Source organism: Chaetodon auriga, chromosome 19 (genome assembly GCF_051107435.1).
Source record: "Chaetodon auriga isolate fChaAug3 chromosome 19, fChaAug3.hap1, whole genome shotgun sequence".
In the NCBI taxonomy this organism is placed as follows: domain Eukaryota; kingdom Metazoa; phylum Chordata; class Actinopteri; order Chaetodontiformes; family Chaetodontidae; genus Chaetodon; species Chaetodon auriga.
The window spans coordinates 1,937,512-1,951,816 of NC_135092.1; the positions used below are offsets into that span (position 1 = coordinate 1,937,512).

At 40.2% G+C, this 14,305-nt stretch overlaps 2 protein-coding genes across 3 annotated transcripts; both read left to right on the forward strand.

Moving 5' to 3' along the window:
• Positions 1 to 284: 284 nt before the first annotated feature.
• ccdc82 (coiled-coil domain containing 82) lies at positions 285 to 5,123 on the forward strand. Of its 2 annotated transcripts, XR_013079213.1 has the most exons (3): positions 285 to 1,142; positions 1,410 to 1,736; positions 2,953 to 5,123. XR_013079213.1 is itself a non-coding variant. In XM_076758026.1 (2 exons), the coding sequence occupies exons 1-2, from the start codon at positions 609 to 611 to the stop codon at positions 1,593 to 1,595; spliced, it is 720 nt and encodes a 239-aa protein (XP_076614141.1). In that variant the 5' UTR covers positions 285 to 608; the 3' UTR covers positions 1,596 to 5,123. The 2 variants fall into 2 exon arrangements, 1 of the variants encoding a protein (XP_076614141.1); XM_076758026.1 differs by having other exon boundaries at positions 1,410 to 5,123.
• A 1,938-nt stretch (positions 5,124 to 7,061) lies between these two features.
• On the forward strand, positions 7,062 to 11,569 carry thap1 (THAP domain containing, apoptosis associated protein 1). The gene is made up of 3 exons (XM_076757330.1): positions 7,062 to 7,245; positions 8,373 to 8,565; positions 9,335 to 11,569. The coding sequence occupies exons 1-3, from the start codon at positions 7,175 to 7,177 to the stop codon at positions 9,731 to 9,733; spliced, it is 663 nt and encodes a 220-aa protein (XP_076613445.1). The 5' UTR covers positions 7,062 to 7,174; the 3' UTR covers positions 9,734 to 11,569.
• The last annotated feature ends 2,736 nt before the right edge of the window (positions 11,570 to 14,305 follow it).

A 14,305-nucleotide genomic window follows, 5' to 3' on the forward strand; every position in this document is an offset into this window, starting at 1 on the left:
ATTCAATGCATAAAAGGACATATTTTGCAATTAAAGAACTCCTGAAAGCTGAATCGGCAAGTTATAGCCTAATAATTAGTCAGAGCTGTGGCAGCTTTCACACTTAATTTGGTGAATTGTAATATTTTTTGAAAATTGTAATTATTTCATATTTTCCCTCGTTTAATCGGTGTTAATTCATGATGATTGCCCTGAGCTCTGATCATCGATCAGTCGGCATCAGCAGTGGCTGCCCTTCGCCACAGGGGGCGACCCAACACTCCATGCTATAATTTCATCCAGCGAAGAAGAAGCGGGGGCAATAACAACAACACACACCAACCTACGCTGAGAAGAACATATAAAGAAATGACACGAAATATCCTTTTTCTAGCTCATGAATCCTGCTTTAACACAGACAGACAGAACGTTTCCACGAACAGATTACAAAACAATTCTAGACGGATGTGAATTCAGACGCCATGTTGTGTATTTAACACAGAAATGTGTCACGCAGACCATAGAGGCTAAAAATCTGTAACGTGACGGTTAGCTTGCTTGCACTCTGTGTAGTTCTTCTTTTTCGGTTTTCTGTTTCATGTCACTGGTCTCCGGTACATCGCGCAGACATGGAGAGCTTGTACAAGCGGAAAATGTTCGCGTCCATGCGGAAAACCAAGGTGGACGCATCGAAGAAGCGGCAGATCGGCCTACCCGCCTCCATCCTGGACGACAGTGACGAAGGCTCGTTCTCTTCCTCCTCCTCCGTATCCCAGTCCGACTTCCAGAGCTCCCCGGAGGAGGACAGCGAGCAGGAGGACCGGGACCGGAGCGGTTCTGGGGCGACTTCCAGCGACGACAGCCGCTCAGTGTCGCGCAGAAAGCGCTCATTCCTGGGAGGCGACGACAGCTCCTCATCCTCCAGTCCCAGGGAGGAAGAGGACGATGAGGAGGAGGACAGGAGCCAGCCGAAGAGGATGGTGCAGCCCAGAAAGCGGAGTAGGCTTCAGCGACAAGATGAGTCGGACTCGGACCATGCGGAGGAGAAGCAGAGAGAGGAGGCGGAGAAGGCGAAGAGGAGGCAGAGACACAACAAGCTGCTGGCACTGTCTCGGAGGATGAAAGCCCGGGTGCCGAGCCGCAGGAGGTTCCGCCTGAAGCAGGTACACCTTTGACCCCTGTCACACTCAGACCCTGAACTTTGTCATGAGTTAAGTGTTCATCAACGTGTAGTCAGTTGCACTGCCCGAATTAAAGGTTGATGTGTATGTCCTCTGTGAAAGTTTCCTCTAATTACCTCAGCTGTCAGTTTAAACTGAATCAATGACTTTTCTTCGATTCTTTAAAAGAAAATAAATTATCACTGAAGCATATTTCAGCAGTCAACTATCAAAGTCTACTCAGAATCTTAAATGTGTTTGTATTTTCAGGGTGCGAGTGATGTGGAGGAGTCTAAAGAAGCTGACGATGCGGCTGGTGGTGAAGAAGATGGAGGCAGAGGAGAAAACGGCAGCAAGAGAGAGGCTTCAGAGGGTGACGATGGAGACAGAGTGGAGGAGAAAGACAAAGATGAAGCAACAGAGGAGCAGGAAGAGAAGGTGGTGGGGAAGAAGTAGATCCACGCCATGATGGAGGACAGAGGAGGAGTTTGAAGATGAAGAACTAAAAACTTAAACCATCTGAGAATGACTCATAACTGTTTGTACAGTTCCTCCTTTTTTGGTCATTTTTTCTTGATGTTTGTGCTTCTGTCATGGGTAAGTAGGCTATGTAGTTAAATGGTTTCTTTTTTTGTCTGTTTTAATTGTGTTTATTGCCGATGTACAATCGGGAGTCTGCACAGGGTGTTTTATTTTGAAAATGTATCGAATTCTTCATGCGTTCCTGTCTTCCTGCCTGGCTCGATCTGCTCTGTGCAGCTTAATGTGGCGTCTGTCAAAAATAGACAAGGCGCATATCCTCTGAAGGGCAAAGACAGCTGCTTCTGGGACACTTCTGAAAGGCCCTGCAGTGCTTCTGGAGCTGGAACACGATGCAGCCGCGCCTTGATGGAATCTTTGTGTCGGAAGGTGGACAAGTGGCTCGTGGATATGTCACTCCTGGTTTAGTGTCATATGATATTCTTTGTGATCTACCACTGCTGATCTACTGACATTAGTCACAAATTCCACTTGTTGGTCTCAGATAGATCTCATGTCACTCATGTTCCACTGACAGGTGCACAGGCAAGTATTATGTAAAACTGCCTGCTTATAATGTTACAGTGGAAGATAACCAGTCCTTGAAGGAAGCTGTCAGTAATGGAAGCTTCTACTTTTGTGGTTTCTAATGCCATGTTCACTTCATGTGGGATGGATGGTAAAGAAAGATTCCATGTTAACACCTTGCAAGTGTTCACATCATCGGACAACTCAGGATGGTTTTGTGATTACAGTGTTGGTGAAGTGAGGGTTGAAAATACTGTGCATTAATAATATGACACTATATCCATTTTTTTTTTCTAATCACCTTGAATGATGTTCTTTGGCTAAGAAACTTTTCCCTTTTTGTTTGATTTTGAGACTTTTCAGTGACAGATTTGACACAGCTTTCCAAAAAATTGCTAGTCATAATTATGACTTGAATTTTGATGTGAATGTGATATGAGCTACCTGCAGCTACCTATTATTCCCATACGACTAAGCATAGTGAGCGGAACCTGTTGGACATAGGAAGACGTGCAGCTCAGTGGGCAGGACCTCGTCACTGTCAGCTGACTGTCTGCAGGACATGAATTTCATCTAGCTTAAATATCAGTACAAACAATGAGAAACTGAGATGAAGAAATCTTCCTTTATTGATAAAATGTAGGGTAACAGACTCTAGGAGAGAAATCAACTATGAGTCCCAGAGAGCATTGCTATAAAAACATCCTCTCAGATAGCTTCAAGTTGTTGTTTTGTTCCTGAATACAATGAAACTCTGATTTCACAGGTGTGGATGGACAGTAGCTGCTGAGGCTTCTGGGTACTCCAGTCAACATTCAACATACCCAACTGACAGCACTCTTTTTGTCGCACTTTTCTAAAACATTACACTGCATGGAATAATATTCCTGCAAAGTAAAGTCTACTTTGTAGTTTTGTTTTGTTTTTTTTCATTTTATTTTAAATGTGTTCACTTTTGAGTTTCTCTTCAGAATTAATTGACGGGACTGAGCCCAAAGTATGTGTTTGCCTTGAGTTGTGATAAACAGACAGCGAGCATGGATGTTCATTCTTTAGCAACGGTAAATGACCTTTAGCACATCACATACACAAGAACTGTTTTTATCAGTGTCACTGAATTGAAAGATTTCCTGGAAAATGTTGTCACAGCAAACAGGAAAGATGGAAAGAACTATCAAAATAAGACTCGGACTGTAAAAGAAACTTTTTTTTTAAATGAAGTTTGTACATGTCATCTGAGATTCTGGACATTTCTTTTGAATTCAGAAAGTCTTTTGCACTTGCTGAAAGCATTTCATTTTATTTGGTTAGTCATTTTTGTAAATGGTAACATATAACAGTGTTTCTTGTAGTGTATATAGAATTCATTTGGACAGCCCACCCAAAAACTTTCTTTGAGCTTTTCTATTTATTTCTTCCTCTCTACTGTCTGTCACAGTGCTGCATGCATGTTACCTTGCGAAGCAGCTGTATTCACAAGATCATTCAAATCCAGGCTTCTTGCAAAGTTTCAAGTTATGCACTTGTGTTTGAACCACAGTGGTCTGGGCCAATCAGCATCCTATGACATCCTATGAAGTACTAGCAGCTATAGGCAGGTGTGGTTTAGGTGTGCTGACAGCGAGAGAAGGTACTGCTCATTTGAAAACAGAAGTGGTGGCTCTTAAAGAGGTTAACGTAAATGCTGTCATGGGATCAGTCATATCAGAACAGGGGAGTATATCTTCATTGAAAGAAGAGCAAACAACATCACCAAAGGCTTTTCTCTATGGAGAAGATGTTTTCTCTCTTCTCCTGAATGGCATCGACAGGCCTACTATGTCACATGGTTTGTTGATCTGATTGGCTGAAGCTAGCCCACGGTAGATGGTGAGAAACAGATGGTTCATCTAATCACCTGCTAAGTATTTTTTGAAAGTGCCTGCCCTTTTCCAGTTTCCATCAATGACTTCCCAGATTGGTCAGTCTAACAAACCATCTGGAGCATCAGGTTAGCGTTCATTTGCTAATATGTACATTGGAAAAATAAAACCCTATTTCAGAAGTTTGCTTCTTTTAAACATTCACTTCAGCTCATGTTTCCTCTTTCCTTCTTCTGTTCCAGTTTTCAGTGTGAATTTCTGGCTGAAATTAAGCTGTGTTTCATTAGTAGATACTGACCGTCAACCCTTGGTATTCTGTAACAGGCAACAGAGGCCACTTGGAAAGCCAAGGCAAAGTGGGCATGGGGGGAGTGAGGGATTTAAATGTTAGGTACTTTCCCTTGTCATCAGTTGTCATGATGGATTGTCGGCCTGTTACGTGTGCAGTTCTTTATTGTGCCTTGCAGGTACTTCACAATGACTACTTATACCTTTCAATGAGAAGCCCCATCTCCTGACCATAACAACATAAACAACCACTATTGTGTGGCCTCCTAACATTACTATGATGTGAAATGGTGTACAAAACAACATAATTTAGTCACTGGGTCGTTCTAAATGCAAATAATGGGTAATTGTGACATGCAGCTGAAGTAAATGTATAAAATTCGACTTTGGACGTGACTGATTATCTGGATATTGCCACTTACACTTATTGATTGTTTTCTCAGACATTTTATTTCTGTTGGTTCCAATCACAAACATCTGTTTTAAATACTGTAAATCAGCACCTTGTTGATGCTATACTGACGAGAAAATGCAATTCGCTGTGGTTGATCTGCAGTGCTGAGTCACCATGGTTCTCTCTCTCAGCCCTCCAAGGGTCGATCTCACAAAGTTCAGTTGAGTTTAATAGAGAGAAGGAATGACACTTGTCATGGTGGCAGGGATTCCCCCCAGGGCCCGTGTGAAGGGGAGTCAACAGTGACTTAAACGACTAATGAAATGTGCTGTGTATTTACTTGTTTTCTAGTGTATATCTTTGTTGCAGTATAAAGCTCTTTAGACCAACCGACTCTATTGAAGACACCTTTATTTTTGTTGTTCAACAGATTTTGTGTTAATGTTGCTAATTTATTTTTACATGTTAAAACTGTTTGATAAACTGAGTGCTGAAGCCTCAGGACAGTTGCATTAAAACACATCGTTTCAGGGCCCTCAATTTGGCTCTACAGGCAGGATACCCATGATGCTTTGACAGCCTCCATACAGTCACAGCCAAAAATATATGCATCTTGGTATTTTATATAAAAATAGTACAACATTTTTTCTTTCAAAAAATAGTTTAAATTAAAACTGTTTTGGTACTACCATGTGTATTTCTTCAAGTTTGGTCATTCATACTTCTGCTGTCTTCTACAGTACTAGTTAGCTCAAAGAGCAACACACCACTGTATTGTCTCATAAACCATGTATAAGACTTAGACTTAAACTGCTTCTTTATTGATCCCAATTTGGGAAATTATTTTGTTGCAGTAGCATTAACATACAGGCAAACATAGAATGTATACACAATTATTTAGAAAAACGTAACAAGTGACAAAAAATGTAAGCAGGAATAAAAATAAAAATGTATTTAAAACTAAATATATTGTTCTGTAATATGTGTTATAATGTATAATACATATTATATAATATAATAAAAATACAATATAACTAAATATATAGACAGTATTTACAAGCAAAAAATAGCATAATACAGCAAAAATATTTGTGCAGTTTTGAATGATAAATAAATGTAAGCTGTGGACTGTATGTGCAATATTGCAGTAGTGCAGATAACATTTAAAATATTGGAGTTTGTGAGGTTGGTGGATTAACTGTTTAAGTTGCTATTGTAAAGTGTGATGGCTCGTGGCAGGAATGATTTCCTGAAGTGGTCCTTGTGACAGCAGAGCTGAAGCAGTCTGTTAGAGAAGGAGCTCCACTGTCTGTCCACGAGGTGGTGAGGAGGATGTTCAGGGTTATCCATGGTGGATAACAGTCTGTCCAGTGTCCTCCTCTCCACCACCTCATCAAAAGTGTCCAGTTTGCAGCCAATAACAGAGCCATAAATGTCTACAATTATTATCAGCATAGGCGCTACTGATACCAGTGTTGCTTTATACAGTATAATATACTGAATATACACACATCATATCTAACCTTTATTTGCACACCTGCCCGTGGCACCAGCAGAAACATATTTTCTCTCACAAATCTTTACTTGAAAACCACTAGAATGTTTCATCATTTAGAGGCAAGTTTCATTCATTTTAAGACATGAAAATAAGTAAGAAATAATAAAAAGAAAATAATGTCACATTTTTACAAATGACAAGATACTCATCAAAGGTGAGGGAATAGGTTGGAAGGGGTGATTGGTAAATTGACATTTGTTTATCAAGATCTTTTCCAATAAAATCCTATTTTAGCAATACATTCAATGTCCTTGGCCATCACAATAACAAAAATTTCCAGCATGAGATTATTCACATGTTGAAATGTATTGATAACATTTTAAAAATGTTACACATTTATGGGTTGACAACCCCAGTTGTAAATCTTGAAAATGATTTGCAGCTATAAAATAAGATGTTTCAATAATTTGTTTGTTTGTTTGTTTGTTTGTTTGTTTTAGATTTGCGGGAAAGGCAGCTAAGTAAAACTGAGTGTCATTGGAAGGATATATTTCAGGCAGGGGTTTCTTTGTATTATAGGAAATAATTAGTGTTAAGGTCATATTGCAGTATTTTTTGTATAAAATCCATTAAGTTTCAGGTTCTTGTTCTCATTGGCATAGATATACTAATGTTCTGAAAGAATTTGTCAGTTTATAAAATCAAAGCAACATGACAACCTTGACAACATGAAATCTTTGTTTTCCCTCGCTGGACACTGTAACATATTCCGGGAAGGTATGGGAAGAGAGCTCTCCCAATCAGATCGAAGAACGTAAGTCACGTTATTCGGTATTCGCCATCATTGTTGGTGGCAGTGAAGCCTGTGTGGAGGTGAGGACAAGAACCAGCGGAGCTCCGTGGAGTATTAGTCCGACTCTCAGTGTGAGTCGTCGGTGCAGAAGCCATGGTTCAGACGTGCTCTGCGTATGGCTGTAAGAACCGCTACCACAAAGACAAAGACATTTCATTCCACAAGTAAGCTCATTTAAACTGTGCGCAAGCTAGTTAGCATTAGCTTTCCAGAAATAATGGATAGGCACTACGCTGCACTGGGGAAGAGTACCGACAGAGTTTACCAGCCTGCGTTTACTTATCTGCCTCATTAAAGCTTCATTGCTCATCATCAACAATACAACAGTGTTAGAAATTGACACAAGACATTTGTTGTGTAGATAGGCTTTACTGATAAAATCGGGTCACAGACAACTAATCGAGCACAATTTTACTCTGGTGAATTAAAAGTCTTGTATCAAGTTCGCCTGCCAGTCGTACGGCCCCCTCCTCCAAAGTAACAAGTTAACCTACATCGTGTTTACGGTCGCGTTACCCAAACATTCCAGTTTAGATGTGATTAAAACTTAAATTAATTAGTGTTTTGCAGAGTTACTTATGCCGAATTAATAATGACGTAGTGCACGTTCGTAATGTCAAGTGGGAGGGTATTAATTCCATGTTTGCTTTATCCAAGAATACGGGAAGAATTAAATTCCATTTATTCTGATTGGAGTTCGGTTATAGTTCTTAATGTATCGGCGCTGTTAGCCGGAAGTCTCCTCTGGTGGAGCAGGTTAAACGTGGAGACTCGTCTGGTTTGGCCATGTGAGACGAGCTGAATTAACCCTACGTACAACACAAGTTACCGTGCAATCAATATTCATCTGAAGTCCCTTTTTTTTTTTTTTTAAGTTTAATTTAGCAGTCAGTCGCCTGTTGGATGTTAAACTGTTAAGTTGACAGGTTTAATTCCTGTTAATCCCATCAGGTTTAGCAAGGCACTGACATCGAGGTCAGAGTTAACAGATGAATCCACTGGTAAAGTAAAGTTTTATTGAAAGGAGTTCTGTGTATAGGACTACATGTTCTCTTTAGTGTTTACCAATAAAGGCTTTCTGACAGGACCAGGTTGTAGTTGACAATTTTGACATAAGGTTTACTTCCGAAATCACCTAAAAAAATTATTGATAATCAGACAAGGAATTGATCAGTATCCCGCTGATGATGATGAAATAAATGCTACAGAAGGAACACATTTCCAGGCGATCAAAGTTCATTTAGATTTTATTTCTCATTCTGTTTGTTTGTTGATTGATTGGTTTCCCTAGGTTTCCTCTGGCACGTCCAGATGTTTGTGGTAAATGGGTGGCGGCAATGAGGAGGAACAACTTCAAGCCGACAAAGTACAGCAACATCTGCTCACAGCACTTCACCAAAGACTGCTTCAAGAGAGAGTGCAACAACCGTGTGCTGAAGGAGAACGCTGTGCCATCGCTCTTCACCTTCAACCTCAGCATCAAGGTGAAGCAGCTCAGAGCATTTGAGTCCGTTGCAGAGTCCGCTTGATTCAGACCGAGGAAAAGATTATACCAAACACTGCTGACTTTTAGTTCAGGAGCCGGTTGCATGCTCTTTATAAGTTCAAACTTAAACTTGTTATTATGTGTTTACAAAGTGGAGATTTCCACATCACTACATTAAAACACGTTACACCACATAAACTGGTTCTTATGTAGAAATATTTACACCCATTAACAGCTAGATGTAACTATTGCTAACTTAGTGACAAAACTAATTCTTGCTCATATGTTCAAATGTCCCCTTTCTTAGTCCCACCTCTGAAGCTCTGATTGGTTGATTGTTTCTCCAACTGAGGGAAACAACCTTGAATTCAGCGTGAATAAACTCTAAAGATTTTGTGATAATTCTACCAAACCCGCAAAGTTTCTCCCAGCTGATGTTTGGAAACTGCGATGACATGAGATGAAATGTGTAGAGTTTTAGATCATCAGCAGAGATAGATTGCAGTCTATTGGATGAGAATTATAAGAAAACAAATGTAAGATTAATCATAGCTTTAGAAAGCTTCAGTCCTCATCAGGCTCCAGTCCTGTTGTCTTTATTTCAAAATAACTGTTATCAAATGCTCTAACTATCAACTGTAACTAAAATGAACAAACCGCCCTTCACCTCTGGATGAGTGTTAACCACCAACTGTATGTTTAGCTTCACACTATCTTGGCTAAATTCAGAAAGCAGCATCAGGACTCTTTTGTTTTCTGTCTGACAGACAGAGTCACTGGAGGATCCCTTCCCCTCAGAGATTGACTTCCCTCTGACTCTGCCTCTTACCTCTGACCTGGCAGTGGCGGAGGAACAGGAGGAACCTGGAAGGAGCCCGCCAGACACCCGGGGTGATACAGTGGCAGTCTCCTGTGACCACAACTATACCGCAGAGGACTCTGCTCGGCAGAGGAAGCGCATTGAGCAGCTGGAGGAGCAGTTAGGGAGCTTGAGGAAGAAGCTGAAGACCACACAGCAGAAGTGTCGGCGGCAGGAGAGACAGCTAAAGAGGCTGAAGGCGGCATGTGAGACACCCAGGACCGGCCGTGAGCCAACCGCAGCATTTGGAGAGGGGTTTGTGATTTTACCGAAACACATCTACCACACGCTCAAAGGCATTGAGTAATGAGGAGCAGAGAAAGGAAAGACCAGTGTGGTCAAAGTGAGCGGCAGATCAAAATCTGCTGCAGGTGTAGTCTCACATCTGTCAGCAGAGCAAAGCCCTGAGCTGAGAGCTGGAGGACTCATTTGTTCAGGAATGCAGATGCTGGATTCTGAAAACTCCAGTCTGATTGGGTGGACACAACACCTCCTTACATATCAGGGTTTTTTTCTTTTTTCTGTTTGGGCTGCAGTGAAATGATTTGTCAACTGTCACTTTAAATGAACCGTTCAGCATTTTGGGTTTGGTTTTAAAGGGAGTTCTGTGCTGAAACAGTTTCTTGGCAAACAACAGGCCGGTGCTGTGACTTCCTGAGGTCTGATCGTAACCAGCAGAGACGCTGCACAGAAGGCTGGGTGGATGGATAAACTGTTGTTCTTCAAGAAATAGTCCCAATGTGGTACACCCCAAAAATCACAAAGTTTCCTATTTGTGTTTGTGTGAGAATTTAACAAACAAGCTGCAGCCTATTTGTGAGTGAGCTTCAGTCTTTGTTTTTGAACATTTTCTTCCTAAAAGGAAAAAGCTCACAAACGTATAAACAAGGGTTTCAAATATCTTTTGTGTAACAAATGGTTAATTTGTAATTCTCCATGTATTTCTGTATTTTTCTTCACATAAACATGATGCAAAGAACGCATGCGTGCATGTATGTACTTGCATCCATTTTTGTGAGAACCAATTTGAGTTTTAGACCTTGGCCTTGAGGACATCTTTGGAAAGTGAGGACATTTTGGCTGTCCTCACTTTCGGAAGGCTGTTTGAGGATTCAGACTTGGTTTTAAGGGCTGTGTCAGAATTAGGTTTCGGTTAGTGAAAGTGTTGGGGTTAACCATTTAGTTGTGATGGTTCAGGTAAGGGGCTGGGGAAAGCATTATGTCAATGAGGGTCTTCACAAGTATAGAAACACAAATGTGTGGGTGTGCATGCACAAGCACATTTTCTCATCTTTATCCACGATGTTCCATCTCTGATGTTGAATTTGAAACACTTCCACACATTACTTCAAACATAGCTGAGTTCTACATCAGTAAGTGTGGCATTGTGCTCAGTGATGACTATTACCCCAGCTGGAAAAATGAGCTGGCTGGGTGTCTACAAATTGGTATTTTCCACTTTCCATCCAAGTGGCACGGTTAAACTGGCAACCCAACATCTGGACTTTCAAATCTCTGTCAATTGCCTTCAAATAAGTGACATGAATATACCTGATGATGAATCATAAATGAGTAGTTCCTTATTGAGGACAATAGTAGACAATGACAAGCTGGGAAATACTATATTAATGATTCATTAGGTACACTGATATCTGTTAATCAGAATAACAACCACTTGCCTCATGAGTTTTTCCTGATTAATTCTTTTAAGTCAAGACTCAGTCACTATACTTATTCATTCTGTTTGTACATTCCCAAGTAAAGTGACACATCATACTGAGCAGTTGTTAAGTATCCCTCATGGCTTATTATTATCTGACCATTCCTTCCTTTCTTGTGCTGTGCAGTTAAGCATCAAACCTACAAAACAAGTAGCTTGTGAATTTTTACTGGGGAATTCACAATTTGTTCATAATAACAAACCAGAGACAGCAGAATTGTTAAAACAGCTCCAAATCATATTCTGTAGTGTTAGAGATGGGAGAAGCCTTTTTCCCAAAATGTTGAACTGTTCCATGACTGAGGGATTGGAAATAATTATGCAGAGATAACTACCTGTGATGTTATTTGAAAGTGTGTGTGTGGTTTGGTAGAGTGACGGTTAATTTAACTTTATTGTGTGTTAAAGGAAAATTGCAGTTAATTCTAGCTTGGGTCTTATTTCTTCATCCATCATTTCTGTCAGTAATCATAACATTGTATTCACTCAGTTAATTGCTGAGATCTGGGGACACGATGACATTTTGTGTGGTGATTTGTATATTTGGCACATCAACCAAGGAAATGTTCTGCTTTGGATTTTAAGTCTAAATTTGAATTTTCAAAGGAAATTAATAACAGACACTTGTCATCTTTTTTTTAATTTCCTTTCACATTCCAACTTGTTGCTCCACTATGACATGGCTAATGAGGGAGAAAGCACCAACATCACAACTTATTCACATTAATGTTACCATTTAAAATCAGCTGATCACACTTTGCGCACTGATGCTGCTTTTAGACACATGCAGGGATTTTTAAGTGAAGGCCAGCTAAAACCACAGTGGTGGAAGTTTTGAGAGCAGAGACAGCAGACACTTTCACAGGTTAAGGTAAAGAATACAGTTGAAAGGAATAGGAAGAGAACACAAAAATAATAAGTTATATTTTTCCATTGTGTGACTGCATCTACTTTCTTTTCCCCTAGTTGTTAAACTAATGATGTATTTATTGGTTGATGTCATTTTGATACACCGAAGCTCTTTAATTCAAGGGGAAAACAACAGCAATCATACCCTTGGCCTGCAGGTGGTGGTACAGACCTGTATGTTAGACAGCAGTGCGCTTACTGATCACACAGGCACCACCAGGTGAGTAGAACATGTGCTTCATCACTGTTTATTAAAAATACAAACATGGAGTGCACTTAAACCCATGCAGCTATACACTTAGCTGTGAATGGCGCCCTTTGAATCACGCTATCCTGCATGAAATGTGCTACAAAACGACGTTGCGGTTGGTGTTGTGTTTGATATTTTTGACATTTTGTTTCCTGAGTACAACCGTGATATCACAGCGCATTAGGGCACAACCATTTTGGCTATTTTGAGAGGCCTGAAGTGGTGAACATAACGAGGATTTGATAAGAAGGAAGACGAAAGAACAAATAAATGGTTTGTGTAAATATTTTTATATTTTGTATCTCTTTGATCACCTTGTGACCCCTCAGATTTATCATGGGAATCTTTGAAGGGTCCCAACTCATTTGGCGATTATTTGGAGTTTTTACATTAACCCAAAGAATAGTTTTTGACAACAACCAATGGCATTCCAAATATACAACACTTTTTCTCATACCCATTCCTGCTCCCCTATTGATGAACCCTTTAGATTTTAATGACCCCATGACCTTTTCTCTAACACCACCATTTTTAGCTCCACTGCTGGTGAGACTGTATGAAAAACTCAATCATCAGGATGTTCTGACAGGTTTTCATTCTGTGGCTGTAATGAACACTGCAGCCTTAAGGGGACGCCAGCACGGCTTTAGTTGTTGATGTTTCTCAGTTGTTTGTGTTTGGACAGCAGACTTCACCTCTTGAATGACCTTGACCCTCCTCAGGTGAACAGACCTCTGCGGGGCTGAATCTGATCCAGGTCGATGAGTTTGGGCTGAAGCTCCGCCCCCCGGCACAGCATCAAGGTCGTCCTGTCCAAACTGCAACGTTCCACAGGCTGCATTCTGACTGCTCTGATTAAACAACACCTGGATGACCTGGTTCTCAGCATGCTCCTCTACTGTTGCCACTAGCACAAAAAAAAAAACAAAAACCCAATGGTAATGTCAGGTTTTCTATACAGTACTTTTTATGTGGCCTGGTTGGAGGAGTAATGTTTAATTAATTACTGGGTTTTTATATGCAGGTCATCTGGAACAGCTTTGTTTATTACATTATATATTATACATTATATACATTATACATTACATTATACATGTTTACAAAGCTGCTTCATATTTCACACTATTACACAGTATTAGTATTGCTTAGTGTTTTAGCAGTGCTTTAGCAGTGCTGACATGTGAAGCAGCATATATATATATATATATATATATATATATATATATATATATATATATATATATATATATATATATATATATATATATATGCATGGGGTAGGTTAAATGTATGGGAGAAATGAAGAAATGACAGCCCGAGAGGTCAAAGGTGAACAGTGTGTGCACATCAGAGTTTCTTCTATCAGATCATTCTCCTCTCCAGATTCTGCAGATGTGAATCCGCTGCTGATGAATCTGTTCATCCTCTGACCCAGATAGAAAGTACACAATTTCACTTTTTATTCTCCTCAGTCTGGAGTCACAGTATTCAGCCTGGAGCACCAAGCCAAGGACTGGAGGTAAGCGGGATGAACATGATGATAATGATGATAATGTATATAAATATAAACACCGTCATAAAGCTAAACTCTGCCTGGCAGCATCTATCAGATCTATAATACTCTCTGATCTCTCTGCCAATGATCTGCTCATTCCACAAACACACACACACACACACACACACACATGCCTCAGGGGAGGAAACAGCGGGGGAGGAAAACAAGGGGGAAGAGGGTGGAAACAGGCTTTAACTGTGAGCAGAGAGCTGTCGGTTCAAATCCCAGAGAGAAGAAAGAGATCAGAGGACTGAGAGGCTGAATGAAACAATGATGCTGCTGAGGTGCTGTGAAGCAAAGCCTGGGGACACCAAAACCAGATGTCATGCTACACAATATGATGATAGGTGATAAATAATATGAATTACATCTAAAATTCTAGAAAAATATTTTTTTAAAAAATGAAATACTATAAATGTTACTAATTCAAACTCTGGATGGCTCT

Coding starts and splice junctions, on each gene's coding strand:
- ccdc82 (XM_076758026.1), top strand. CDS start 609: ATGGAGAGCTTGTACAAGCGGAAAATGTTCGCGTCCATGCGGAAAACC. Junction 1,143..1,409: donor GGAGGTTCCGCCTGAAGCAG/GTACACCTTTGA, acceptor TTGTATTTTCAG/GGTGCGAGTGATGTGGAGGA.
- thap1 (XM_076757330.1), top strand. CDS start 7,175: ATGGTTCAGACGTGCTCTGCGTATGGCTGTAAGAACCGCTACCACAAA. Junction 7,246..8,372: donor AAAGACATTTCATTCCACAA/GTAAGCTCATTT, acceptor TGGTTTCCCTAG/GTTTCCTCTGGCACGTCCAG. Junction 8,566..9,334: donor CCTTCAACCTCAGCATCAAG/GTGAAGCAGCTC, acceptor TCTGTCTGACAG/ACAGAGTCACTGGAGGATCC.